Consider the following 23,796-nt stretch of genomic DNA (forward strand, 5'->3'; position numbering starts at 1 on the left):
CATGAAAACTGGGCAACGGGATACAAGCAACTATTCACCTCTTTTATTCTGACAAGGTCCGGTAGTTTAAAAAAGAACCGAAATAAAAAAATACTTTCCGCATACAGTAAACGTTTGGAACTTAACGAACTGTTTATAAATTATTTGAGTATTACTTATATTGTAGTATAAATACAGAATTCCTTAGTTTGTAACTTGAAAAGAGAAAATCCCATCGCTACTTCAGATTTGAAAACGCAAGTGAACTCCATGAACGCACTTATAATGCTGAAGGAATTCCGTATAATAATATGAACAATAATAATATTAAAAAAACTCAAATAAAAACCATTTCATACTGTACATACTGTCTAAGCAATAAAATATTTAAGTATAATACATGCTCAATAATTGTTTGAGATTTTTTCCTTCTTTCCTTCTTTTTTTTTGGTTGGTCCCATTTCATCACCTTTTTCTTCCTTCGTCTTCTTCTTAGATTTCATTAACACTCATTTCTCTACTAATGTAAGTTACGCGATTTCATCTGAAGCTCAAAACGCCGATTGGTTCGCACCCCTTGTAAAATTGATCGATTTTTGTCCTGGATATTTTTATTCCTTGAAACCAAAAATAAAGACAAAACGAATAAAATAAAACAAATAAGACTTCACTTTTCTCACAAAATAAGAAAGCACCAAAATTTTTGTACTAACCTTACAGCACTTGATGGAGGATTCTTCTTGATTGCTGTCCGGGCTTCAACTTTTCTTAACTTGAATCCGAATCTGTTGTAGCCTTCACTCTGCTGGGTTGTAGGTGCAGGCTTTGGTGTGCTTGGCAGTGGTTGGAAGTCCGATACAAGAGCTAGAGATGTATTTAGGAAAAAAATCCATTGGATTGATTTGTAGTTGTAGTGATATTCAATCGCGACAAAAATATTATTTTCAACTCTTACATCTGCATTTGATACTCACGTTGGAAAGTCCGAGCAGAAGACACCGTACTGAACTCGACGTGCCTCTTGGCGACACGTTCCTTGACATCGACGAGAGATTCCATTTGTGCAAATTTCTTCTGATGGATTTGTGCAAAATTAGGTATTCTCCTAGGAGCAGGTACCTTAGCTTCTGAAAACCAAAATCAATAATTGTGGTGAATTAAATCATCGATAACGTCTATCTAAAAGGGATGTAATTTGATATACCGTTTACCTGTTTTTGACGTAGAAACACCTGGTTGCCGGGGTCTACTGAGTCTGTTAATGGAATCCTGAATGGTTTGATTGAATTTAGGAGTTTTGTTCAATAAATTTGAAGCTGAGTTGGACCTTCGCTTGTTACTGCTTCTCAGCTGTTGATTGATCTCATTTCCTTTGGTCAGAGACCGGGATCTCCTGTGTTGACTATCCATGCCAACACTGCCTCTAGAGCGCCGGGCCGATTGGACAACTCCAATCCTGTGCCTGGCGGGCGTCTGTACAGTGGGTACAGATTTTCTGACTGAACTGGTACCAAGGGCAGGCGATGAGGTGCTGGTTTTCTGAGCTGGGCTGGCAAAACGAACACGGCAGCGTTTCTTTGCATCTGGAGTACAATTGCTAGGCTCCATAGCAGAAAACGAACGTTTTCTTGACTTCTGTAGACTAGGCGTCTTGGGCTCAGCCAGTTCATACGTTGCATCCTTTTCTCCTGATTCGCTGATCTTCTCTGCGTTTTTTTCCTTCTGTTTGAGAGTCAATTCCACAGATAACTCGTAGGTGCCATCCTTGGCTTTAGAACTATCATCAAACATGTCATCGCTCATAGCGATTAGTCCAAGGGATTCATCATCACTCGGTCTGGATTCCTTCTTGTTTTCCATAGCTTGAGATATTCTCTGTGGCGTTATCATGGGGCTGCTCGTGGAGCCAGAAGAAAACGTTATAAAATCAGAAGTAAGATTCAAGGAGCGCCTTATCCGACTCCGAGGAGTCGTTGTTGGAGAAGTCTCAGCCAACTCCAGTAAAGCCTTAATTTTGTTTGGAGGGACACCGAAAGGTGACGAAGTGGCAATGGCGGCTGCCGCTTCCTTCGATACTGGAATTGGTCGCAGTGGAGTTCCAGATGACGTTATCGGCGAGCGTTTTTTTGCGGTGGATTTTGGCCGCCTTGGACTTTCCGGCTGGGCAAGGCTGGATCGTTTCACATTAACCGGTGTTGAGATTCTGCCTCTAACCAGCAGACCACTTTTCTGCAACGCGGCGGGTGTTTTCACAGGAGATTTACGGACTTTGGAAGCTGGAGTGGGCAACCTTTTGGATGGCGTTTTAGGGGCCGAGGTTTTGCGACTTTTTGACACTTTTGGTGACACAGAAGGTTGGTCGCTCAGTTCCTTTCTGAAATCCATCAGCGCGACAAACGGATTATTGCAATCCACTTGCATACGAGTGGTCTGTGTTTCTTGAACAGTTTGTCCTATGGAAGCACTCGACTTGTCCGAAGTTGCGGGCGATTCGACAGTTATCGGCAGCTTCCTCGGTGTCTTGGAAAGCCGTAACGGTGAGTAAGAGTGCGTCTTGGGTGAGCCAATGTTGAGCGGGGATTTTTTTGGCGTTTTGGAAGACCTGTGCGGTGTCAAGGTAACTAACATCGGACTGCTCTCAGGCGTTACTGTGTCGATAGGGACAACGCTGAGCGGCAAACTCTGTTCCTGTTCCTTCGAAAACGATTTCCTTGGTGTCTCTTTAACTTTTCGATATTCCTCTCGATTTTTATTCTCATCTGCATCCTGAATTTCGTCACTTTGCCCTGGCAATTTACTGTGGTAGCAAGGATCAGGTTTTTTTTTCGTCGAAAAGGTCTTCGCTTGTAACCTAGTTAACTTTACAGGGGTTTCTATTGGAACCAGCCAATTTTCAGTCAACATGTTGTCTGCCACAGCCAATACCCGTTTTTTTCTATCCGTTACGTTACGCTGCTGTGGTTTTAATTCCGCTACGGATGTTCCGCCAATGTTGTCATTCATTTCTTTCCGCAACCTCGACCTTAATGGACGGTTTGCTATCTCCGACTCTTGCAAAGTATTGACTTTGTCAAGTTTCAATTGTCCAATCGGCGACTCAGCCTTGTTCTCACTATCGGAATCGCTCGAGCTTTTTGTAGGCTTCCGTCTACGGCTTCCTGAAAGTTTTGTAAATCAGGTATGAAAGATATTCTCACTCGATACAAGAAATAAAGCTTCAGGCTGTCCAGCGAGTAAACAATTATTGAATTCTCTGAGATTCTCAGATCCTTTAATATGCTGGACATCCTGAACCGTACGTTGTGACAAGCGACAAATTCATCTTACTAGTCGACACAGCAGTGTTGCCTGCTTTCTCTGGCAAGGCACCTGCAACAGAACAGTAATATATTTACATTATATAGGAAGAACGGTATTAATATTATAATCATGGAAAATAGCACAAACTTGTTTTCAAAATACTTTGATCTTAATCACAAAAGTTGTATGAGAATAATTTCTGATTGACTGATTTTCCTTTCCCCTTTTAATGCAAGATTAAATAAACAACAGTGCCAAGGTCGGCCACCCTATTATCAAAAGTTGGACAATCATATGATGAGATACAGCTGTACAAGATAAAACACTGAAGGAAAGTAAGACGTTTATTTGTACTTTTTCGATTGCGTCCCGATGCGGTTGACGGTGTTTTCATAGTCTTTGAGGACGTGTTCGACATCGCCGCCGGCGAAGCTTCCGCATTCTCGTTGTCATCGACGATAAGTGTCCGCTGATCTGAAATTTTAACGGAGACTATCCATTGGTTAGGGATGGCGAGGAACACTTTCCATTTCTCGCCGTCCGGTTTGAGAGGGCAATCTAACGGCGCGTGTAAATATTGACATGCTTATTGCTTACGCTTTCGAGTGAGGCGTTGGAATTGTCGTTGGGGTGCCGGCATGCCGCTCTCGTCGCTGCTGTGCTTCCTCTTCCGCACCATGTTTACCTTTCCAGAACCACAGGAACGTCGTAGACAGCGTTGAACCGATCCGCGATAACCGACGACAATTTTCACTGACGGATCACAATTATTTGACGGCTAATTAAAATCTGTCACCCGTCTCTTTTCCCGCTATCGTTGCTTGCTCCCGCTGTTTTGCCCGTTTTTGCACCGCCTTCGGTGTTGAATAACGCTTTTCTCGTTTCAAAGTTTGAAAACCGTTGATCGAGGCGCTGCTGCCAGCTGCCTTGGCATGAACTCGATTCATTGCCTTAGAATAACGACTCACAAGTGTATCCAGGGACATGCGTGAAAACGCGCCATATTTTACAGCCGAAAACTTCTAACAAGTCACGCACTCAACTATCGACGCGTTCGCGGTGCGTTGAGTCAATTTTATGCCTTCACATACTCTTTGGCGTTCACTTCCCTACAATGTTTACTCCGTCGATAATTGCGGTATCGCACTGACTTTCAGGTGTACTTTGTCTTGCCGTTAAATAAGAATTGTAAATAAATTATAACCGCGTAATTTTCCACTTATAAAATGTTTAAGAGAAAATTGAAAGCGCTAGATTACATAGACCGGGATAAGATAAACGCGAATGGTGAGTCGCAACCGGTTAGCCGGTACACATACAAAAATTTAACCTTCGATCTCTCACAAGAGCGATAACAAGTTTTCTGAAATTTCAATAATATCGTCTTTAGACCCACAACACTTTCGCAAACTGGTCGTCTGGCTCGAAGACCAAAAGATACGTCACTACAAAATTGAAGATCGAAAGGATATCAGAGATATAAATTCAACCAGTTGGCCCGAAACGTTCAAGAGGTATTGCGAGGACGTCGCTTGTCCGATAACTACCCAGCCCGTGGATCAGCTCGAATGGTTGATTGGGTTTGCCATCAAACTGGAGTTCGAGGATAACTGTAAGAACCGTACCATGTTTGTTTGGGTACTACTGAATTCTATTTTCAGGCACTTACGAAAATTTGAGTTTCATTCAATTCAAACTATTGCAGATAAAAAGTATCAACCGATAACAGGCAAGAGTTTGAAAGATATGAATAAACCGGTAGCACCCAACATAAAATCATCAAACCCGTTGGACAATCTGGACTGTGAGTATTATATTTCAGACAAAACTTTTTGAACTTACGAACATGACAAATACCGGTATTCACATTTTTTAATTCTATTTTCGATGATTAAAGTTCACAGTGCAGAGTTTAAGAACGGAATCGAAGAATTACGAAAGCTACTTTGCATTCCTCGACATTCAGATCACCTTGTAACTCTGCAAGCGTGCAGTAAAATAGTTTGCAAGAGACTGAATGCAGAAGCTTTATTAAATCCAAAATCGATAGTGTTAAAGGGAAAAGAGTTTCCGATATTGGAAGCTGAGTTGGGATTCAATATGGGAGATCCAGTTCTGAATAATGCGGCAAAAATCTTGAGATTGCTGTACATTCAGGATTTGAGGGACCTTCAAACACGAATAAATGAAACAATCGTCAGTGTTCAAAATATCACTGCAAATCCAAGGACTGATACGAAGCTTGGAAAAGTTGGAAGATAAACAGTTAGTCATTACGATTCCCATCGCACATTTACACACACGAATGGGATGTTAAAAATTTTGCTGACGTTCATTGGCTAATATTGTTTGATAACAATAATTGATATCAATTTCTAACAATGAACCAAGTACTGCTATTTATAGACAAATTGATTCGTCATATGGTATGCGTGTTTGAATAATGGAATGTAACGATAGGTCAAAACTAATAAATAATTATAATATACAATCGCATTACATTCGTTGATTGTCTTTTTTCACTTGCTTGTATTGATATCGAATGAATTCAGATGTGAGGAATTCTTTGAAACCTAAGTTTAATGGATAAGAATATAACTCAGATTTCACAATATGTTTATAATAAATATTTATTGTATGGATAAGAGTAGAGGAAAATTTGCAAGTAAAGAACTTTTTACTCGTTTCATAACACCGTTTCTTCTTTTTTGTGTTACAATAAAGCTGGTAGTAACTATTTATTATGACGAATGTACAGAGGCAGTTTGGAACGTGATTGTTCGCAATGTGTATATAGATTATTTTTAAATTATTTACAAAAAAATGCGTAATTAATTAATCACTAGACAGCGATCAGAAGTCTTAATTTGTTACATCATTGCGATTATAACTAGACTTGGTGAAATAGAATTCGTGATTGGCTAGAATAACTAATAAGGTTATGTTTATGCATAATAGTTGAGGAGACTTGATTTAAAATTTAGGGTGAATGTAAACGACTTAACAGCAACTGACGAAAAAAAAAGCTTGTATGAAAGATACATAGTTCAATATTTCTTTCAAATTCTCGTGTATTTAGATTTAAAAACTAGAGCTTATTTAATGTGAAAAAAGACAGAAATTCAGTTTCCTCCCGTAAAAGGCTAAATTATAGAATAGGATTTTGAAAACGTCCAGTTTTTTGATCATCCATAGCTCGTAAGAACCTGCCTACTAATTGATATTTGATGCCTAATTCTAGAAACGTTGAAAAAAAAAAAAAAAAAAACATTAAACGCATCTTCAGCAGTTGACAAGTAATTCCACCAGGATTTCAACACGTCTGTTCTTCGTTGCCGTCACCGTTTTATCGTGTTTATAAATTATAAAAGAACTAAGAGAGCATGCATCTGCCTTTGTTCCCGAGTGGAATCTCTTCCTCTTGACAAGACTCGATCCTCCCAGCATTTTCTTCATCTTGAAGAGAGGCTTGTAAGGCCCTGGCCAAGGCTTCGTCCTCGCTGATAGTTCCCTGAAGATTCCTAAACAGGCTAGAATTGGCATTTTGATTATTCTGTGGGACTCGACTCTCGGCCTGTTTGTTAAGAGCTTCAATCCTCCGCTGACGCACGGTTTCCTCTTTTCCCACACAAGCGTGATCGCAGGGATGCCGGTGTTTCAAGCAAAAGTTTTTCCCGCAGTCCCCGCATTTAACCGCGACGATTTCCTTGATTTTGCAGCCCTTGGACGTACACTTGTTGGTGAAGACTTTCCTCCTGCTTTTGGCACGATCTGCCTGACAGTCGTTGTCTATATGCAGACTTACCGCGAGATCGGGTGGATCGGATCGCTTCGAAGGCACTGGGGCGTTGCAGAGCGGACATACAGGCACTTGAACGTCCTTCTTATAGGCACTTGGACACGTGTGACTGGTGTAGGATATGTGATCGGTGCAGAATATCGCCTCGCAGGCGTCGCACTTCAGGGGCAGAAACTGGAGACGGTTGCAGGTTTTTTCGGAGCAATGTTCACCCAAGTTTGGAAACTCCATTGTCGTCGGATATTTCAGGGTGGATCGTTACTGTTTTCACGCTTCGTTGAATTCGAGATATAATTTGTCGATTGTTTGCCAATTTTTACTACCTGCACACTCTCGTTGTTAGCGATTCGCCAGCTAGCTGGGCCACGTCCTTGTCCTCGAAACTTTATCGATAAACTGTGTCATCGCCGAAAACCCGTGAACGAATAAGACCACGCAATTTATAGCATTTACAACGCTAAACGGGAATTGTACGTGGGATTAATTCGTAGAAATTCGGGAATGACGGTGATCGGAATTCGCCGCGTCATTAAAACGCAACGTTTCACTTCCTGCACTCAATTTTGAACCACGATTGCACGATTTGTTCTAGAAACGACGACGCGTTGGTATCTCAAAATTTTATCACTGCACGCAGCGCCTCCAGCGGAATTTTACATTAACAATTTCGAGACGTCGACGTTGATGCCGTCGGTAACCGGCCAGTCACAGTTTTTCGAAAACTGAATTTTTATTTTCATATCCGATCGTATATCAGAAAAGTTTCGAAACTTGATAAAGATATTCAATGGAATCAACAGGAAAAAGGCTACTTCTACCATCTGATTACTAAAAGTATAAGAATTCGTCTCACCCAAAGGGATAATTTGTTGTGGAAAAATAGAAACGAAATCCTCGAGTCTTCGAACATGTTTTATTCCTCAAATACGGAAAGGGTCGACTTTGTTCGTCGCAATTTTATTTCATCGTTAAAAAATGTTCACGTCCTTCCAGATTCGAATTCCCTGTACAGTCAGGCGTTTCCGAAACTATCGAACGGCGGCAATTTCATGATTCTAGCAGTCCCGAGACCGGCTAATACTGAAAAAATAAAAACAGCCATTAGCTTCACAATGATGATATGTAGGGAGCAGGGAACAATATTAATTATACGAACCGGCCGCAAAGGAGAACATCACTGATTTTCCAGTAGTTTTGTTAAATTGTTTCGAATGGTAAGCGACGTAAATACCGGCACCGATCAATCCGCCCCCGCTTACTAACCTACAACCCAAACAATCACGGTCTCTGGCTGTAACCACGCTTTGCCAATCTTCCGACATGTCGATTCACTTTCAATGATTGTCGCAGAATCAAGTTTGTAGGTTTTTTTTTTCTCCACTCCACTTTCGGAAATTACACCAATTTCAGATAGCTCGTAACCCGTTTTGAGGCGAAAAGCAACCTTTTCTTCTCATTCTCACCCGAGAACCGCCATCTTCCAATGACGTCATTCACAAGTCACGTGCTTCCTCATGACACCGCGGTTTCGTTTATTTTTTGAATAAAATCAATTTAGGTCAACGAAACATAGGTGAAATAGATAGGCCGTAAATCTAAAACAACACATAAGGTGTACCCGGATTTCATTTTTACTCTTTAACATAAAAAAAAAAAAAAAAAACCATACATTGTATATTACCGATAATGTATGTATTTATGTCTACATCTGTGTGAATACACACGAAGTAGGTTGTCGATGATTCCTATGTGAAATATTGTTTAACGTATAAATAAATAATCGTTTACCGTTCATTGTTTTATACTTATTTCAGTAAGTATGCTTCAAATTTTTTTTCAGCTTTTTGCATACGTTTCTTGTTTGTTTGTTTTTTCCCCTTCTTTTCTATTTTCAAAATACAAAACTTTCAGTATAGCTGTTTTGCCAAACATTGTTTCAGCGGCGTTACTTAATAATTGTATGTATGTACAATATATAATTAAGGTACAACGAATGGTGCCGAGCGTAAAAGATTTTCCATGCAATCACCCGATTGAATTCTTGCAGCCTTGAGGCTTATTACATTCGTTCCCATTTCAATTTGCGAAGGATTATTTTTATTTGTACGTCATTCTCATTCTTTTCATTTACTCGATCAGTTTCTTCGCTTTGAAAAAACGCCGCAAATAGAGAACCTGCCAGGTCGCCAGACCCAGGAGACAACACATTGAGAATATGCTGAAGTACAATACTCTACTGTTAGTCGACTCTGTAATGATACGAAAAAGAAAGTGATGAGAAAGTGATATCGAATCAGTGGCAATTCTGCATTTTTCAATTAACGAGCATGCAAATGAAAGGAAGGAGAGTAAAAAAAAGCCCACCATTTGTGTCTCTCATCTCTTCCTCGTTTTTGCGCATCCAGGAAAAGGCCTGAACAATGGATTCGGATAAATCCTCAAGACGCTTCAGCTCCACTTCCATAGGTTTAAGCTTGGCTGCTTCGCCAATCTATGGAGAAAATTAAAATTTCAGGTAAAGCGCTGTGATGTGTTTCTCTTCTGTTCTCACAATCAGTAATTTTTGCTCACCTACGTGACAACTATGTCAACATAAGATCAAAGATAAATAAGGGAAATGAAGAAACAAGAAAAATTAACAAAACAAGCAACCTATCATTCAATTTTATAATCAAGAAAACATGTTAATGAATCAACGAGGCACAAATCAAAATTGGTATAAATTGGGTTATTAATTATACACGTGAAACTGTACTTGAAGCAAATTATTTTATGTGACTTTACGGCCTGTTTCGCCAGAGTTCAAGCCGAATAGGGTATATATATGCAGACAAAAGAGAGAATAGTAATAAGTTTCGATCGTCAAAGAGATTAAAATCTAATAAATATGTGAAATGCAGCGTCTTGTTTCTTTGCAACAGAATACCGATACTACTGAGTCAGATTTGCCACTCACCCCTTCGTAGCTTTTCGCCTCAATCCCTCGCTTGATATTCAACGCGACTTCTTGCTTTATTCCTCGCATATCTGTAGCAACCAAATTGATTAACACATGTCACCAAGTGAAATCGGCATCGGACGGCAGCTCCCGTAGTTCGAACTGTGACAAGATGATAATGAGATAAAAAAAATGGCACACTTACGAGGGGGAACATGAGATGTGAAGCATATTTGGAAGGTGTCGAAGGTTTCGGTGACAAAGGAAAACTTTCCACGTGAAATATCTTCCTTTTTGGAAAGTGTGTGTCCTTTGGAGTCGGTTACCTAGGTGAAAGAAATGAAGGTAAAGCGGTATCGAGATATGCATATGTGAGAAGAAAAAACGGTGCGCAAATATCGCAGCCAACGAAGCATATTGGGGACGGACAGACTTGGCTACAACATAACCTATAACCCCGAATTTCTAACCGCAGCGTAGCGAAGCTGTCTCGGCTGACCCGAGGCCTGGCGTAACTTACGATGAAATTAGCAGTCTGTCCAGTAGCTTCAGAAACCTCGTATTCACCGGAGACAAGAACGTTGGCCTGAACTTCTTCCCTCAAACACTTCTCGGCGTTGGGCTCTAAGTAGAACATAATCGCCCGTACGTTTGCGAAAAGGGAGAGAAGCGCAACGGCGACGAGAGTCTTGCCCGCCATTCTGTATTCGTTTACCACGGGAAATATTCTTTTACAGATTTAATAAATACGCACAAAATGGTTAACGAGAATACTTCTTTCTTCTCACACCTCACATGTAGACAGTCTGAAGGAATGTATCAAATACTTCTGACGTGTATTAACATCGCGATGAGTTGGCAGCCATTTACAAGTCGCGACGTCGCTCGACGGTGGTTCAACTACATGTATGGATGCATTGTACACGTCACCTCCGGTCTGTATAGGTATCCGTTTCGTGCACACTTTGCACACGCATTATCAATGCATATACCTATATTTCTCTATGCGTACCCGCTTGTCAGCGTCACCAATAGGCATGGCAGGAAAGTTCATACCCCTAAAGCTGGGATTTCATGGGCTGTAAAAAGTAGCAGCAACACAGAGATGAGTAAAAGTTTTTATTAGTGCTTGAAGTTCATTCATCCAAACAGCAGAGCAAGCAAACGTGTACACTTGGGGACAATGAATCTGAGACGGCTAATTTTTTACACCAGTTATGTTGGCTACACAGAGAAATCTGCAGCCCCTGCAGCCCCACAGTCGGCCGAGCGCGAAACAAACACAATCTCAATAAACATAACATAACCCACGACCGTCGAATCCAACCTTAAGATAGATACCGTGGAAATAATGACTTGTCTGATTGACACGTATTCTAAGGTTAGATTCGACGTTCATGAGTTATGTTGCGTTTATTGTTTAATTTATTGTTTATGAGGATCCTAACCTTTAAACATTTGCCCCTGCCTAATTATCGAAAAAACTGTTGAAAACCGACGCTCTGCTTAGGTTACACAGACGGGCGGCCGATTCGAAATTTTATATGGATTAGGAATATTTCGATTCGCTCCAAGTAACAATTGCTTCCGATTCCTTTTCGATTTCTGATCAATAATATCGCAATTTCCTCATTTGCTCCCTCACAATTTCCAAGAAAACTCGGAAAAACGACACATACTCGTCGCGCGATGATGGGTCAGGTAGCAGCACTTCAAACTTATGTATCCGATAAAAAACATTATAATTGGGCACGGCAACGAATTGCTCCTCGCTGCTCCGTTATTACTTGAAAATTGTCGACTAGTTTCGTTATTTACTTCTTTACAATTTCTGAGAAAAATGGGAAAAGCGACGCCCACTCGTTCCGCATCGAAGGTTCGGGGGTCGGCTGATTCGAACCACTGAATTTGATGTGAACTCGTATCAGTGTCGAAAAAAATGATAATTCAGCCGAACTTGGCTATGCTCGTGATTGTTTTTCTGTGGTTGATGAGCATACGTACAATTTAGCAATTTGCTCCTGCCTAATTATCCAGGCAAGTGGGAAAGACATAGCATATGATTTGTAGGTTATGTCGACGGGCGGCAAATTCGAAATTGTATCCGCCACAACACACGGTAATTTGGTCCAAGAGACAATTGCTTTCAATCTCTCCGGGGTTCCCAATCATTTACTAATGCTGGTAGTTTCACTCTTATAGTTTTGCAGAAAAGTATGATAAATAAGCGGAATTATTTTCTCGCTCGTGTTGATCACCGGTAAATTTGAACTGGTTCCTGAGATGAAAATATTTTTACTCGCCCAAAGCGACAGTCTTCTCCAACTTCCGGCTGCTATCCAGTTGGCATTCACTTATCGCTCAATTTTTCACTTTACCCCATTATAATTCTCTAAAATCTCCAGAAAAAACCAATGGTTCTGATTCCAGAGTCCAGATGCGCAGCATTGGATCCGAACTCGTGTTCCGTGTAAAAGGATAAGAATCCGAAAAAAGTGATAAATATTACCACTTGCTCTATAAACACCCTCCATTGCTCCAAAATTATCATTCATTGCTCCTCAGTTGACAATCATTGCTCATTCTTCACTGCTTGTAGTTTACTCTGCAAATGGAGAAAATGAATGGGGGCTGTGCTTCGGTAAGGTAATAATAAGCTGCTAATAGGCAACGCAGAGGATATTTATTCAGCAAAACTAGACTAATTCTGTAATTCTGAAATGGCACCGCAAACTATTCTAATTATCAGCTTTTAATCATCACGTTTCGTCCTACCTGTTTAGGCTGAAAGGAGGATCATCCAAGTGAAGTTTTGGTATTAGATTGATCGTCCACTTGTCATAGAAACCCAATCCAACTCTCAGCAACGCTTCACCAAATATCTGGTAATAATAAGGAGGAAGATAATGATCCTCTCGAGTCAAAAATATTGATGATTTTCTTCCACAACCTGAAATTATTTATGGTGATAAAATACAATACGTGTTCTGACAATGACGTTTTCAAGCTCCAAACCAACTTCGCGTATTTTAACCACTTCAATGGTAAAGTGAGAAAAGACCTGCCTCAAAAGAATACTTTCGTCAATGGTTTCAACGTCCAAAGATTGACAGTACATACATTCCACTAACACAAACTGCCTTTCATTAAAATATTAAATAGATTATCCAACGCATAGAACATCCATATTTTTATGCCATATTACCAATTTTTGAGTATACAGGATGACCCAGGACTATCGCCCCGTATGCTACTAATGTATTCCTCATGAAAATCTGCAATTGAAACGTTTGTTGCGTGTGATGGGGAATTTGCTATTGCGATTCGGCCAATCCAGTAGCAGCCTACGGCGCTGAACAGGACTGGCAGATCATCCAATTCCAAACAGCTGTAATTCCCAAGTATCAAATCTCGCATCAAAAGTACAAAAAAGCTTAAGTTCACAGGCGCCAACTTTCATAAAACCCAGGGTTTAGCTGTATAATAAGTGTGAGAGGGGGAATTGCTCTGCGAAAACATGAACCTTTTTGAAAACAGAAATCGTAAATGGACACACTGACTAATGATTTGTTCACAATTAGTTAGATAAATATGAATGAATTTTTGAGCAGTAATTCCTCTGATCCCATATAATTCTATTTTTTCAAGTACCTCTTCGTGATTAATGATATCAAAAGATTTCGCCAAATCCAAAAACGCATCTATTGTTGGTTTGGAATCACTAATGTTCTTGTCTAAATGAGACGATGGCCGTGAACTGTCGTAAGGCTCAGGAGGAGGTTCTCGATTTTAAGTCTGATCTTATACCAAAGTATGGATGTCTGGTAGAGTCTTGATACGGTCAAGTGAATTGTGTTCGTAATCAATAACATTCCAGAAGCAAAGTATAGAGAAAAAAGGATAATTGAACCTGAATATGCCTTGCAAGACGCAGGAAATGGTTCGATTCTGGAGAACATGGTATATTCTGTGCAGAACTTTTACATCGATTAAGCTTTACACTCCAAATTCTCCAATTGAAATTAACATTCTAATGTAACCTCGTACCAAGGCAAAGATAAATAAAACCAGGATCAATCTTGCGACGGGTATGCACGGCTGTAGACAACTGTGCATTCTGAAATGAGATAAGACTGCCCGAAATATTGTCATAATGAACAGCTGATGAGAGACGAAGATGAGAATATTTTTTTGCAAGTACCCGTACATACATATTTATATCTATAAGTTACAGACTTTTTTTCACTGTATAAAACCACATCTAACACCAACTGCAAAGAAGGGTGTTCTTATTTCCAGTGACTGTGATCGCCAACGTGTACTAGAATGTCTTTTGTTGTTAGAGGGAGAAGAAATGAAAAAAAAGAGAATGGGACTACGTTGCATTGTTCTTGTTGCCGTGGCGGCGTGTTTGAAAAATAAATGAAACATTGCTTTAGTCGATAAACCAAAGAAGCTGGATCTTGGGAGCAGCAGAAATTTCATTTCAGGTATTGCATTTAGTTTGCCATGAAAGAGACTTGAGACTCTGACAACTTTCCAAGGACAAGGTAATCTGCTCTTACCAATAATTTCAAAACAGATTCTCCTAAGAGTGAAAAGCAGTCGGTATTTATCGAGTTTTTTCTCTTTTCTCACGGGTAACGAAACTGTTATAGTTCATCAAAAGATGCTTTGATATAATTTCAACTCAACCAAACAGCTTTATCGAATAATCTACAATCATCAATTGCACAGTTGTGCTAAAAGTCACTTGATAATAACATTCTTCTTTTTTACAGATGTCGAAGGCGGAATCTGTGAGTACGCTGAGTAACGACGACGACGAGATGGACGATTTGGACGGATCAATAATTTGGTCCCAGGACGATCCAGTATCCTCTAACGAGATGATGGAAATTGAAGATAGTATCGGCCCAGGAGGAGATACTGCTAATTTGCTGTGCAGACTGTGCGCAGGCAGAGCTATCGATCCCATATACATATACTCGGAAATTGGTGAATCGATGAAATTGGCACACAAAATGAACACCTGCCTTAGCATAAAGGTCTGCGAAATTTGAAGTTATTCCGAATCATTGTTTTAGAACACAAAGTATAAACAACTGTTTTTCTTTAATGTAACGAGGCAAATGTCTTGAAAAATCAAATAACAAATGACATTCTATCCTAGAATGGAATTCATTGTGCCAAAAATTAGTCATCCTTGACATTTCAGATTCGCAGGACCGATCCGCTACCTAAGCAAGTGTGCCTGGATTGCGCGGAGAAGATAATGTACTGCAACGACTTTGACACTCAGTGTATAAAGGCGGAGGAAACACTGTTGATGATGTTGCGAGAGAAGCAGCGTTTTGAAATTCCGGAACTAATAACGAACGAGATATTGTGCGACGAGAAGTCGTGTCCGCTGTGCTTGAATGGACGAATGACAACAGGTCCACCTAACCGGACAGATCCAATATCTGCGGAATTGTACGACAGCGATATCGTGCTGGACAGCAGCGACGAGGAGAGAGCGTACGAAGAACTGAAGGCGGAGAGGGAATCTGGCGGAACTTCGATAATGCTTCAGTGCCTGGGTAACAGGCAGCAGTACCTCAAGTGCGGAGCCTGCATGAATTTGTACCACACCAAAGAAACCCTCGACAGCCACAAGTGTAAGCCAAACGTCCAGAGCACCTCGAAACCCTACAAATGCGCGATCTGCTCGGTTACATTTACTTTTGAGGAGAGACTCAATTTCCACATGAGGTTTCACGCCAGAGCCAAAGCTCTCTATTGCGAGATTTGCAAAATAACGTTTGGCAAGGAGTTGAAGCTGTTTTATCACTACAAGAGGTACCATTGCGAGGCGACAACCGTATCCTGCCTACAATGCGGCAAACTGTTTGAAAACCAGTTGGCGCTAAGAACGCATGTTTGCGTCGATGGAAAGACGAGGCCTCACATCTGCGAGGTTTGTAACAAGGGTTTCTCGGATGGCTACACCTTGAAACGCCACGTTGTGACGCACCTACCCGAAAAACCGTACAAATGCGGTCAGTGCGCGAAGAGTTTCACGCAGAAGTCAAGGTTGAACAAACACATAGCGGGACACGGCGTTGTCATCGAGGAGTCACAGACCACCTGGAAGTGCGTTCAATGCGGGGAGGCGTTTGCCACCTGCGACGACGCCGACAATCACTACAAAACGCACGATGAAAAAATAACTCTAATCGAGGAGCTGACCGCATCAAAAATGTACCACTGTGAATTCTGCAACAGTTTTTTCTCCGATTTGGACAACCTAAAAACACACCAGAATTTACATTCAGTGGAAAAACCATATAGCTGTAACCAGTGCATGACCGTTTACAAGTCGTACGCGGAAGCGGTTCTGCACTGGAAGGAACATCCAAGGATCTTCAAAGTGTCGATCGCCTTCTCATGCGACATTTGCAGTAAGGACATGAAGGAACTCTCGTTACTCTACAAGCACAAGCAAAAGCGACACCACTACATACCGAGGAGGTCAGAGAGCGGGGATCTCAAGTTTATCTGCGAACTGTGCGGCAGTGTGTTCGACAAGATGACTGAGGTCCAGGAACACGGCAGAGAGCAGTGCTCCAAGTTTCCATGCGATATATGCGGCAGCCTGTTGCCCACGGCCAATTCCCTCAATGCTCATAAAAGGCGTCACAGCGGACTCAGGCCCTATGTCTGCAACATCTGTGGAAAAAGCTACACCCAGTCTAGTCACATGTGGACGCACAAGAGATTCCACATGGGGGTGAAACCCTACGCTTGCGAGTATTGCGATCAAAGATTCACAATAAAACCTGACCTGGCCGACCATACGAGGAAGAAACACACCAGGGAGAGACCGTTCAAGTGTGACGTTTGCCACAAAGCTTTTCTCACAGGTAATCTGATTTATTCTCAGCTAAGTCAATTGATCTTGTCTTGAAATGCGATCTATATAATGGATTGTTCTTTTTTACAGGTTCCGTGTTTTATCAACACCGGCTGATTCACAGAGGAGATAGGAGGTACAAATGTCACTACTGCGAAAAGGCGTTCACCAGAACCGAGGCTCTCAATAATCATATTAAAATACATACAGGAGAAAAACCTCATGCATGTGACGTGTGCGGAAGATGCTTCAGGCAGAAGGGTGACATGCGTAAACATCGAAGAACACAACATGTTCCGAAACACGAAGTTGTGTGATATTTCATAGCTACAGATTATCCAGACTCTGAAATAAAGTTTTTTTTCGTACCACTTCACCCAATCATTCGCCGTTTATTCCATTCACTCGTTGATTGCGTAAGTAAATATACATTTTAAGATATTGCGATGTAATCAAGGTGTACGCAGACAATAATAGTCAATGGAATTAATGCCACGCGATAAGTTATCTGTATTAAATCTTTGAGATAGAGTCCAGTCGAGCATATGTCACGCATGTCGCGATGACAGTTGTCACTTCGCACAGCTGGCATTATATGCGCGTAGGAGTTGCGCGTGGAAGATCGGAATTCGCGTAGATGTACTGTAGTCTGGTGCCTTTGTAGGCATATTAATTAATATCGCGTCGGCAAATTGATCGGTACGGTTTTTAAACAGAGCGAGGCGGACTGATCGTGAGTTTCAAGGTGAAAATCGAGGCTGCTAGGTTCGGTCACCGAGGGAGAGGGAGAGAGAGAGAGAGAGAGAGAGAGAGAGAGAGAGAGAGAGAGAGAGAGAGAGAGAGAGAGAGAGAGAGAGAAGAAAAGAAAGAGGGAAAGAAAGAACGAGAGAAAGAGAAAGAGAGAGTCTTCAGCGAGAGAACGGAGCGACCCTTGTGATAACTAGGAGTTAAGTCAGTTAAGATGAAGGATAAACAAACCAAGTGACGTGTGGCGAGACCTGGCGAGACGCAAGGTGGTGTTCGGAAAGGTAGGTAAGTACGTGAATTTCGACACCGCCTCGACGAAGCCTTTGCTTTTATTACTCCTTTTGTTACTCGTCATCGACGTAACCTAAAAACCTTTCGAAAAAAGAGTTTCGAAGTCGGCTACGCGATCGATCGACGTCCCGACGTCCTCTCGCGATACTTGGCTCGAGTATTTTTATAATTCATAACTGACCGACTGACTGAATAGCACGGAGATCTTCCATCGAGGCTAACCTGGTTTAACCTAACTTAATCTAACCTAACCTAACCTCAACCTGAGGGAATACCTGCTTACTAAACGGATCTCGCGGTAATCTTGATTCCGCACCGTTGATGCGATCGCGGCCGATAAACGGTGACTCGTCATCCACCCGAACATCATAGTCCAACGTTTTTGCAGAGGATTAATTCGTCATGGCCTTCCCACCACTCGTCAGCTCTACTCCCCCGCCTCTCGACAACGTCGGTGACTACGACGACGACGAATTCGGGGATTTCACAGCTGGAGGCATTGACGGTAAGTCGAGGATTCTCTCTGTTGTTTTCGAACGTACTTCCGACAATTTTTGCCACCAAATTTTTGCTTTTTATGTTCCCATAATCATACTTAACTATGTCACAGGCCTTTCCGTCGCCTCAGATTCACCGGCAAAGCGAGTGACCCCAACGGCGACACCGATACCTTCCCAAACTGTGTCTCCAAAGCTGAACGGGTTTCCCACGGCGAAAGTGAAGCACGGCGCAGAGCTTCATTTGGAAGATGAGATCTTGACCGTGAATGAAAGTGCCGATATTGCGGCGGCAAATGATTTAGGCGCAAAGAATGGGAGACTCGGCGAGAGCAGTGAGAATCCTAGGGGCGAAGTAGGAGGAAATGATGATATCGGCGTCTTTGGCAACGGAAGCAACGTTGTTCCACGGACAATCGACAAGAGCAATGCTGATCTCACGAGAAATGAGTCAACTGATAGCTGCGAGAGCAACTTGGTCGATAGCCCAAAGACTGGCAGTGAGAGGGATGATTTGTCAAATAATTTAGAAATCAGTGAGGATGTCGAACCTCTCAGTCTTGACCTTGGTGATCTGAGGTGTTTTTCCGAAGTCGCACAAAAGATGGACGATGCTTTTTACAGGTACAGCAATTCCAAGGATCCCTCGCTGCCTCAAAATCTTGCTAAGGGTAATTTAATCACGGTATACAATCCACCTGGTCTCAAAGAAGACATTGAAAAATTAGAAGAACATCCCCAAGTTGTTTGTAACGAGAAAACTGGTTATGGGGAGGATAATTTTACTCAATTTATTTCGTCCGATGAACTCCCTAAGGAAGAAAACGACTCAGATCCCGTATTTGAACCTAGTTTGGCCCTTTTCTCTGTAGATATAAGCGCTGTAGCTATTGACAACGAGGATGAACAGCTTGAGGTTAGATTTGGTGTTGAAAGCTTAGAGACTGAGGAAGAGAGAAACGGCAAAGAGTCGAGGGTCGGTGATTCGATGGCGAATTTATATGCTGAGGAAAACGAGAGCGGTGTATTGGAGGGTAGCATGTCTGAGTCATCATTGCCAAGCGATGAAATTATGGAGAAAAATCATCAGAGCTTTGACGAAGTTTCTACTTTTGCCGGGTATTCTCATTCTGAGGATAGAATACCACAATGCCAAGATAATTCAGTGAATGAAAACAAGCGGCAAAATTTGGAGAGAAACGAGGATCATTTCAAGTCTGTTTTTGGATCGAGAGATGTGGAAACGACCCGGGAAGTCAAGGCGGATGTGCAGCTAGTCAGTAGTAATCAGGGAGACGATGATTTTGGGGATTTTGACGACTTTGCCGACTTTTCAAGTGCCCCTGTACCCGCAACGGTGACCGAAGTTCCCGAGCGGAGTTCGGCCGTGGAAAATCAGCCCGAGGACGCAAAGTTCGAGGATTTCGGGGACTTTGAAAACTTTGGCGAGTTCAAGTCTCCGCCGGCTGAATTCCAAACGCCTGATATTGGTTTCCGGGAATCGATTGCCAAAATTGAGAATAAAAATGTGAGCCGGAAATTCGCGTTTCTAATTTTTGACAACGTGCTCCATACTTGAACCATTTCTCTTATCTTTCCAGGCGGCGAACAAAATAGAAGATATAATTACAAACATGTTTCCTATCGTGCCCAAAATCGAGGATACGGAATTGAATGGTCTCATTCAAAAGTCTGACAAGGTTTGGCAGAGTGTAAAGAGCATTGAGGAGACCAGCGCCCTTGCTTATCACTGGTCAAATAGCGCTAGCAATAATGTTCTGCTCAGTGCGCTTGGCATTGACTCAAGGAACATAGTAAGTATAAGAATTCAGAAACACCTTAATCAACACCAGAGCTTAAAGCGCAATTGTCGATCTAACGAAACGTAAACATTGAAATGTTTCAGCTCTTTGGCCCAAGATGGAACCACAACATTCCAAGATTTGCTGCCAATCTGGGCTTCACGCCGTTGGAGCCCGTAAAAGCTTCTAGCGATATGCTGCAGCCGTCGTCATCGTCGAATGGAAAGCCGCAGAGTTCACCGACCTCGGAAGTAAGCAGCTTTGTAAACCAATTCTAATTCAATAAAGAACATCTATCAGCCCAGTCTAAACAGTCTGCCACTGCTAAATCAATATCTTGTCAATTATCTGTGCAGGAAGTTCCTGCCGCCCAGTTTGATTGGAACAGTTCCGGCCTGGTGAATCCACTGGATGCAAGTGAGTCGTGAAAATCATATATGTCGATTATTTGTTAATAGAAAGATAAATCGCTTGCACAAGCTGAATATTTTGTCTAATCGCTTTCCATGCATGTTACAACGGCAATAGATAGAACAAATTCGATCAACGGTGTTTCAGTGAGAAGTAAGCGATTGTCAATCTTTCATTGTAAATAATTTATTAACGAAAGTTTGTTGTTGATTTTCTACCCGTCCTGTGCTTTCCTATCTCCTCATCTCTCTGTTTTAAAACCTCTGTACATAATGCCCGGCTTCCCTGACCCCTGTTTGTTTATTTATTCACAAAAATTTTGCCGCCGTACACACAGGCAGAGGGCTGTCTGCCCTTCTCCCACTGGATTTATTGTGCCCTTTTGATCCCCTCCTGACGCCTCACTGCTCTATACACTCCGAATCCTATCACCGTCACGCCGCTTGTACCAGGAGCTCCATATACTACTGTAAGTGTTAACCTAGCGTCACACATACAAAAAGAACAAGTTACAGATACATTTCCCAGCACTTGGTTTGCGCTTGTTTAGAAAATACACGCGAGTAGCTTAAAATATAAATGACAAGGCTTTAAAAATCGTTTGTGTAACTAAGAGTCGCATTACCGTTCTCCATTGATAAAGGTGTATGTTTTTTGTTTTTTTATTTTTTTACTCTTCTACCGATATTCACGTCTGTTTCGCATTTTTGATAGATGGAACAGATCAGCCGACGGTGCAGAAAACGAGTCAACATCATTCCTCTGATCCTTTCCACAGTCCTTTGAAGCCGTCTAAGTTGCTTCAGCAAGCTAAAATAATTGAACCCTTGCCCGGACCGAGCCTCGCTGACTGGAGCAGAAGAATGGAAGCTGATAACGGTTCAAGGGCGAAGCAGGGAACACAAAAGCCTTCGGGACGAACATCCGCACAGATCCCCGCCAAGTCGTTGTTAGGTCGAAACAATTTGTTGCCAGGAAGTAGGAACGAGTCGATAGGACAAGGAGAATCTAGCAAGGTAGAATCATGTAAATTAGAAAATAGTAGAAAATCATTGGCGAATCAAAGAGACAACGCAGTTCAGCTGGAGCATATCGTCACGGATAGGTTCGGCAGGCCTATGACCGTCAGGCAAGAGACTGTTAAAGTGTTGAAACAGCTGCCCGACCTGTCGTTCCTCAGTGCTAGAACGTTGATGTATAATCCGGAGCAAAAGCAAATCGTACAGGATCTCGGTGCTATGATTAATCGAAAAATGCCCGGCTGAGTAACGTCGGTCTGAATGATAGTTTGAAAGGAAAATTGGATAAGTAATTGTCAACACGAAAATAAAAATAAACCAAAAACAAACAGAAACACGTGCGATTGACAAGGAATTCGCGAATATGGGTAAATATTCACAATGCATTTGCCATCAATCGATAGAAGAGGAAAAAGTGTATACGCTCCTGCTATATCCTTTCAAACTTGCGTTCAGACCAAATAAAAAGATTTAAGAAGTGAAGAAAAAAATAACACAAAACACACATACCTATGGTTCTCGTTTCGTTCTTCCCTATTACCTATATGTAAATGAATGATAAAGGAAAAAAAAATTTCGGTATAAATACTGTAAAAATATAGATGAACCGTGCTGCGTAAAAACATGGGAAATATTCCAAGACATTCCGATTTAAAAAAAAAATATCTACTCCGTTTTTTTAATTCCTGTGATCTTGACCTATTGTTTCAATAACGTCGGTATTGATAATAATAATAATAATAATAATAGTAATTCGCCATCAATCCTACCTTGTTTACTGGTTCGAGCGAAATTAAACACGAGAATTTAATTTTGCCCTTAATTCATACCACATGTTTGTTGCGTATCAAGTATTTTAAAGTTATATCATGTACACTTTGTAGCGTGATGAGGCGTGTTGAACGTGCTGCGAATCATGAATCATATGAATTGTTACTTGAGTTATTTCGACAGCTCAAACTCGTCAGCTGTTCCAGTACTAATTTCTAGCCGTCAATAGATAGGAAGATGTAGAAGTTAACAAGTTGATACATGAATTTTTAGATGTTTTAATCTTAATCAAAGATATCATAGCCATTGCCTAGTCTCTACAATTTTTTTCTTTATTTCTGTTTTCTAGTTCCGTGGTAATTTCTTTCCAACATATCGAATACTCTTATGCCTCATTTTTGTCGTTGTAACTGCTACTGATGCAATTAAAAATTAGATAGCAGTTCTCCAACGTCAGTTTGTAAAAAAAAAAAAATCAAACAAATCTAAGCATAATAACATCGTAAAATAAACATTCGGAATAAATTTAATATCTTGCATTGTTTAAATAAAGTTGAAATCAATAATACTGCTCTTCTTTGTACAGATATGGTTAGAGCATGATAAACATATGGCTAAGAATTTGCAAGTCAATTAAATTTTATATTGACTAGACGACTATTTGTTAGTAACGGTTGATCTTGAATCAAGGAAAAAAGTTACGCCAACAAACAGCAACAATTGATAAAATATTAGGATTTCACATCATCGTGTAGCTTGAGGTTTTATACAAAGCAACTGGAAGTTATAATAATGTACTTAAAGAAATAGTAATAATAGTAACAACATCATTCGATTGAAGTTAGTTACATTAACTGAATACCTATTAAACATAGGAATATAATCATTATTGAAGTTATTCTTTATTTATTAACACATATTGTAATATATATTTTATGTAAAATATTGTGGATACATTATAATTATTAATACATAAAAGTAAATCGACATTGTTGTAAAGAATTTTATCGATTTCTGGCCACATTTTTAGTTCCGTGTGGGCTACACTACACTGCACAAACTATACTTTGGAATTCGCGACCTCCACAGAGTAAAGATGAAAATTCTTTCAAATTTTTCATTGCAAAACTCAAGTTGCAAAATTCAATGAAAAACAGTCCAAAAAATGGAATTTTTCAATGGCTTCAAAATAATATTAAATTTAAGCATATTATGGTTACGAAAATCCAGGTTTAAGTGGTTTATTCTATCTTTGATTTATACGTGAAAATCTATCCCAAATTTGGTTGCAAATTTTGATAAGCCCGCCGTGTGCTGGCGGACCGAAACGGTGGAACGGGCTAAACC

At 40.9% G+C, this 23,796-nt stretch overlaps 6 protein-coding genes across 18 annotated transcripts; 3 read left to right on the forward strand and 3 right to left on the reverse strand.

The window, feature by feature from the left end:
• Positions 1-21: 21 nt before the first annotated feature.
• Positions 22-4,372, reverse strand: LOC124309134 (nascent polypeptide-associated complex subunit alpha, muscle-specific form-like). The gene is made up of 7 exons (XM_046772427.1): positions 3,877-4,372; positions 3,634-3,753; positions 3,307-3,348; positions 1,191-3,137; positions 954-1,106; positions 693-843; positions 22-596 (listed from the first exon to the last, which is right to left on the reverse strand). The coding sequence occupies exons 1-7, from the start codon at positions 3,956-3,958 to the stop codon at positions 500-502; spliced, it is 2,592 nt and encodes an 863-aa protein (XP_046628383.1). The 5' UTR covers positions 3,959-4,372; the 3' UTR covers positions 22-499.
• Positions 4,373-4,400: 28 nt separating this feature from the next.
• LOC124309155 (RNA transcription, translation and transport factor protein) lies at positions 4,401-6,523 on the forward strand. The gene is made up of 4 exons (XM_046772483.1): positions 4,401-4,566; positions 4,670-4,891; positions 4,985-5,083; positions 5,177-6,523. Exons 1-4 carry the CDS (start codon positions 4,506-4,508, stop codon positions 5,539-5,541), a joined length of 747 nt encoding a protein of 248 aa, XP_046628439.1. The 5' UTR covers positions 4,401-4,505; the 3' UTR covers positions 5,542-6,523.
• On the reverse strand, positions 5,892-7,829 carry LOC124309157 (AN1-type zinc finger protein 2A-like). Its single transcript, XM_046772487.1, has one exon. It carries the CDS (start codon positions 7,307-7,309, stop codon positions 6,653-6,655), a length of 657 nt encoding a protein of 218 aa, XP_046628443.1. The 5' UTR covers positions 7,310-7,829; the 3' UTR covers positions 5,892-6,652.
• Positions 7,830-7,974: 145 nt separating this feature from the next.
• LOC124309158 (transmembrane emp24 domain-containing protein bai) lies at positions 7,975-10,960 on the reverse strand. 4 transcript variants are annotated; one of them, XM_046772489.1, is made up of 7 exons: positions 10,807-10,960; positions 10,537-10,717; positions 10,222-10,342; positions 10,035-10,105; positions 9,443-9,569; positions 9,210-9,327; positions 7,975-8,158 (listed from the first exon to the last, which is right to left on the reverse strand). In XM_046772489.1, the coding sequence occupies exons 2-7, from the start codon at positions 10,714-10,716 to the stop codon at positions 8,134-8,136; spliced, it is 642 nt and encodes a 213-aa protein (XP_046628445.1). In that variant the 5' UTR covers position 10,717; positions 10,807-10,960; the 3' UTR covers positions 7,975-8,133. The 4 variants fall into 4 exon arrangements, with proteins under 4 accessions (XP_046628445.1, XP_046628444.1, XP_046628447.1 ...); XM_046772488.1 differs by having other exon boundaries at positions 10,537-10,916; XM_046772491.1 differs by lacking the exon at positions 9,210-9,327 and having other exon boundaries at positions 10,537-10,917.
• Positions 10,961-11,785: 825 nt separating this feature from the next.
• On the forward strand, positions 11,786-17,287 carry LOC124309138 (zinc finger protein 678-like). Of its 5 annotated transcripts, none has more exons than XM_046772441.1 (6): positions 11,786-12,901; positions 13,240-14,213; positions 14,316-14,506; positions 14,798-15,064; positions 15,235-16,921; positions 17,002-17,287. In XM_046772441.1, exons 4-6 carry the CDS (start codon positions 14,798-14,800, stop codon positions 17,226-17,228), a joined length of 2,181 nt encoding a protein of 726 aa, XP_046628397.1. In that variant the 5' UTR covers positions 11,786-12,901; positions 13,240-14,213; positions 14,316-14,506; the 3' UTR covers positions 17,229-17,287. The 5 variants fall into 5 exon arrangements, with proteins under 5 accessions (XP_046628397.1, XP_046628398.1, XP_046628396.1 ...); XM_046772442.1 differs by having other exon boundaries at positions 13,240-13,827; positions 13,894-14,506; XM_046772440.1 differs by having other exon boundaries at positions 11,786-12,662; positions 12,800-12,901; positions 13,240-14,506.
• A 257-nt stretch (positions 17,288-17,544) lies between these two features.
• LOC124309132 (aftiphilin) lies at positions 17,545-23,432 on the forward strand. Of its 6 annotated transcripts, XM_046772424.1 has the most exons (9): positions 17,545-17,943; positions 18,338-18,454; positions 18,560-19,117; positions 19,319-19,974; positions 20,048-20,260; positions 20,353-20,499; positions 20,605-20,665; positions 20,997-21,128; positions 21,374-23,432. In XM_046772424.1, the coding sequence occupies exons 2-9, from the start codon at positions 18,352-18,354 to the stop codon at positions 21,922-21,924; spliced, it is 2,421 nt and encodes an 806-aa protein (XP_046628380.1). In that variant the 5' UTR covers positions 17,545-17,943; positions 18,338-18,351; the 3' UTR covers positions 21,925-23,432. The 6 variants fall into 6 exon arrangements, with proteins under 6 accessions (XP_046628380.1, XP_046628377.1, XP_046628375.1 ...); XM_046772421.1 differs by having other exon boundaries at positions 17,545-17,947; positions 18,560-19,974; XM_046772419.1 differs by having other exon boundaries at positions 18,560-19,974.
• Positions 23,433-23,796: the final 364 nt, after the last annotated feature.

Source organism: Neodiprion virginianus, chromosome 7 (genome assembly GCF_021901495.1).
Source record: "Neodiprion virginianus isolate iyNeoVirg1 chromosome 7, iyNeoVirg1.1, whole genome shotgun sequence".
Classification (NCBI taxonomy): Eukaryota; Metazoa; Arthropoda; class Insecta; order Hymenoptera; family Diprionidae; genus Neodiprion; species Neodiprion virginianus.

What these genes read in the sequence shown, in the direction of transcription:
- LOC124309134 (XM_046772427.1), bottom strand. Translation starts at nt 3,958, where the DNA reads ATGGTGCGGAAGAGGAAGCACAGCAGCGACGAGAGCGGCATGCCGGCA. An exon ending in TGTTTCTACGTCAAAAACAG is followed by an intron (nt 1,107 to 1,190) that starts GTAAACGGTATA and finishes TTTGGTTTTCAG; the next exon opens with AAGCTAAGGTACCTGCTCCT. An exon ending in TTCTGCTCGGACTTTCCAAC is followed by an intron (nt 844 to 953) that starts GTGAGTATCAAA and finishes ATACATCTCTAG; the next exon opens with CTCTTGTATCGGACTTCCAA.
- LOC124309155 (XM_046772483.1), top strand. Translation starts at nt 4,506, where the DNA reads ATGTTTAAGAGAAAATTGAAAGCGCTAGATTACATAGACCGGGATAAG. An exon ending in GGATAAGATAAACGCGAATG is followed by an intron (nt 4,567 to 4,669) that starts GTGAGTCGCAAC and finishes TATCGTCTTTAG; the next exon opens with ACCCACAACACTTTCGCAAA. An exon ending in CCCGTTGGACAATCTGGACT is followed by an intron (nt 5,084 to 5,176) that starts GTGAGTATTATA and finishes CGATGATTAAAG; the next exon opens with TTCACAGTGCAGAGTTTAAG.
- LOC124309158 (XM_046772489.1), bottom strand. Translation starts at nt 10,716, where the DNA reads ATGGCGGGCAAGACTCTCGTCGCCGTTGCGCTTCTCTCCCTTTTCGCA. An exon ending in CACATCTCATGTTCCCCCTC is followed by an intron (nt 10,106 to 10,221) that starts GTAAGTGTGCCA and finishes TGGTTGCTACAG; the next exon opens with ATATGCGAGGAATAAAGCAA. An exon ending in AGAGATGAGAGACACAAATG is followed by an intron (nt 9,328 to 9,442) that starts GTGGGCTTTTTT and finishes GTATCATTACAG; the next exon opens with AGTCGACTAACAGTAGAGTA.
- LOC124309157 (XM_046772487.1), bottom strand. Translation starts at nt 7,309, where the DNA reads ATGGAGTTTCCAAACTTGGGTGAACATTGCTCCGAAAAAACCTGCAAC.
- LOC124309138 (XM_046772438.1), top strand. Translation starts at nt 14,798, where the DNA reads ATGTCGAAGGCGGAATCTGTGAGTACGCTGAGTAACGACGACGACGAG. An exon ending in ACACCTGCCTTAGCATAAAG is followed by an intron (nt 15,065 to 15,234) that starts GTCTGCGAAATT and finishes TTGACATTTCAG; the next exon opens with ATTCGCAGGACCGATCCGCT. An exon ending in CCACAAAGCTTTTCTCACAG is followed by an intron (nt 16,922 to 17,001) that starts GTAATCTGATTT and finishes TCTTTTTTACAG; the next exon opens with GTTCCGTGTTTTATCAACAC.
- LOC124309132 (XM_046772421.1), top strand. Translation starts at nt 18,352, where the DNA reads ATGGCCTTCCCACCACTCGTCAGCTCTACTCCCCCGCCTCTCGACAAC. An exon ending in AGAGTTCACCGACCTCGGAA is followed by an intron (nt 20,500 to 20,604) that starts GTAAGCAGCTTT and finishes TTATCTGTGCAG; the next exon opens with GAAGTTCCTGCCGCCCAGTT. An exon ending in GGTGAATCCACTGGATGCAA is followed by an intron (nt 20,666 to 20,996) that starts GTGAGTCGTGAA and finishes CCGTACACACAG; the next exon opens with GCAGAGGGCTGTCTGCCCTT.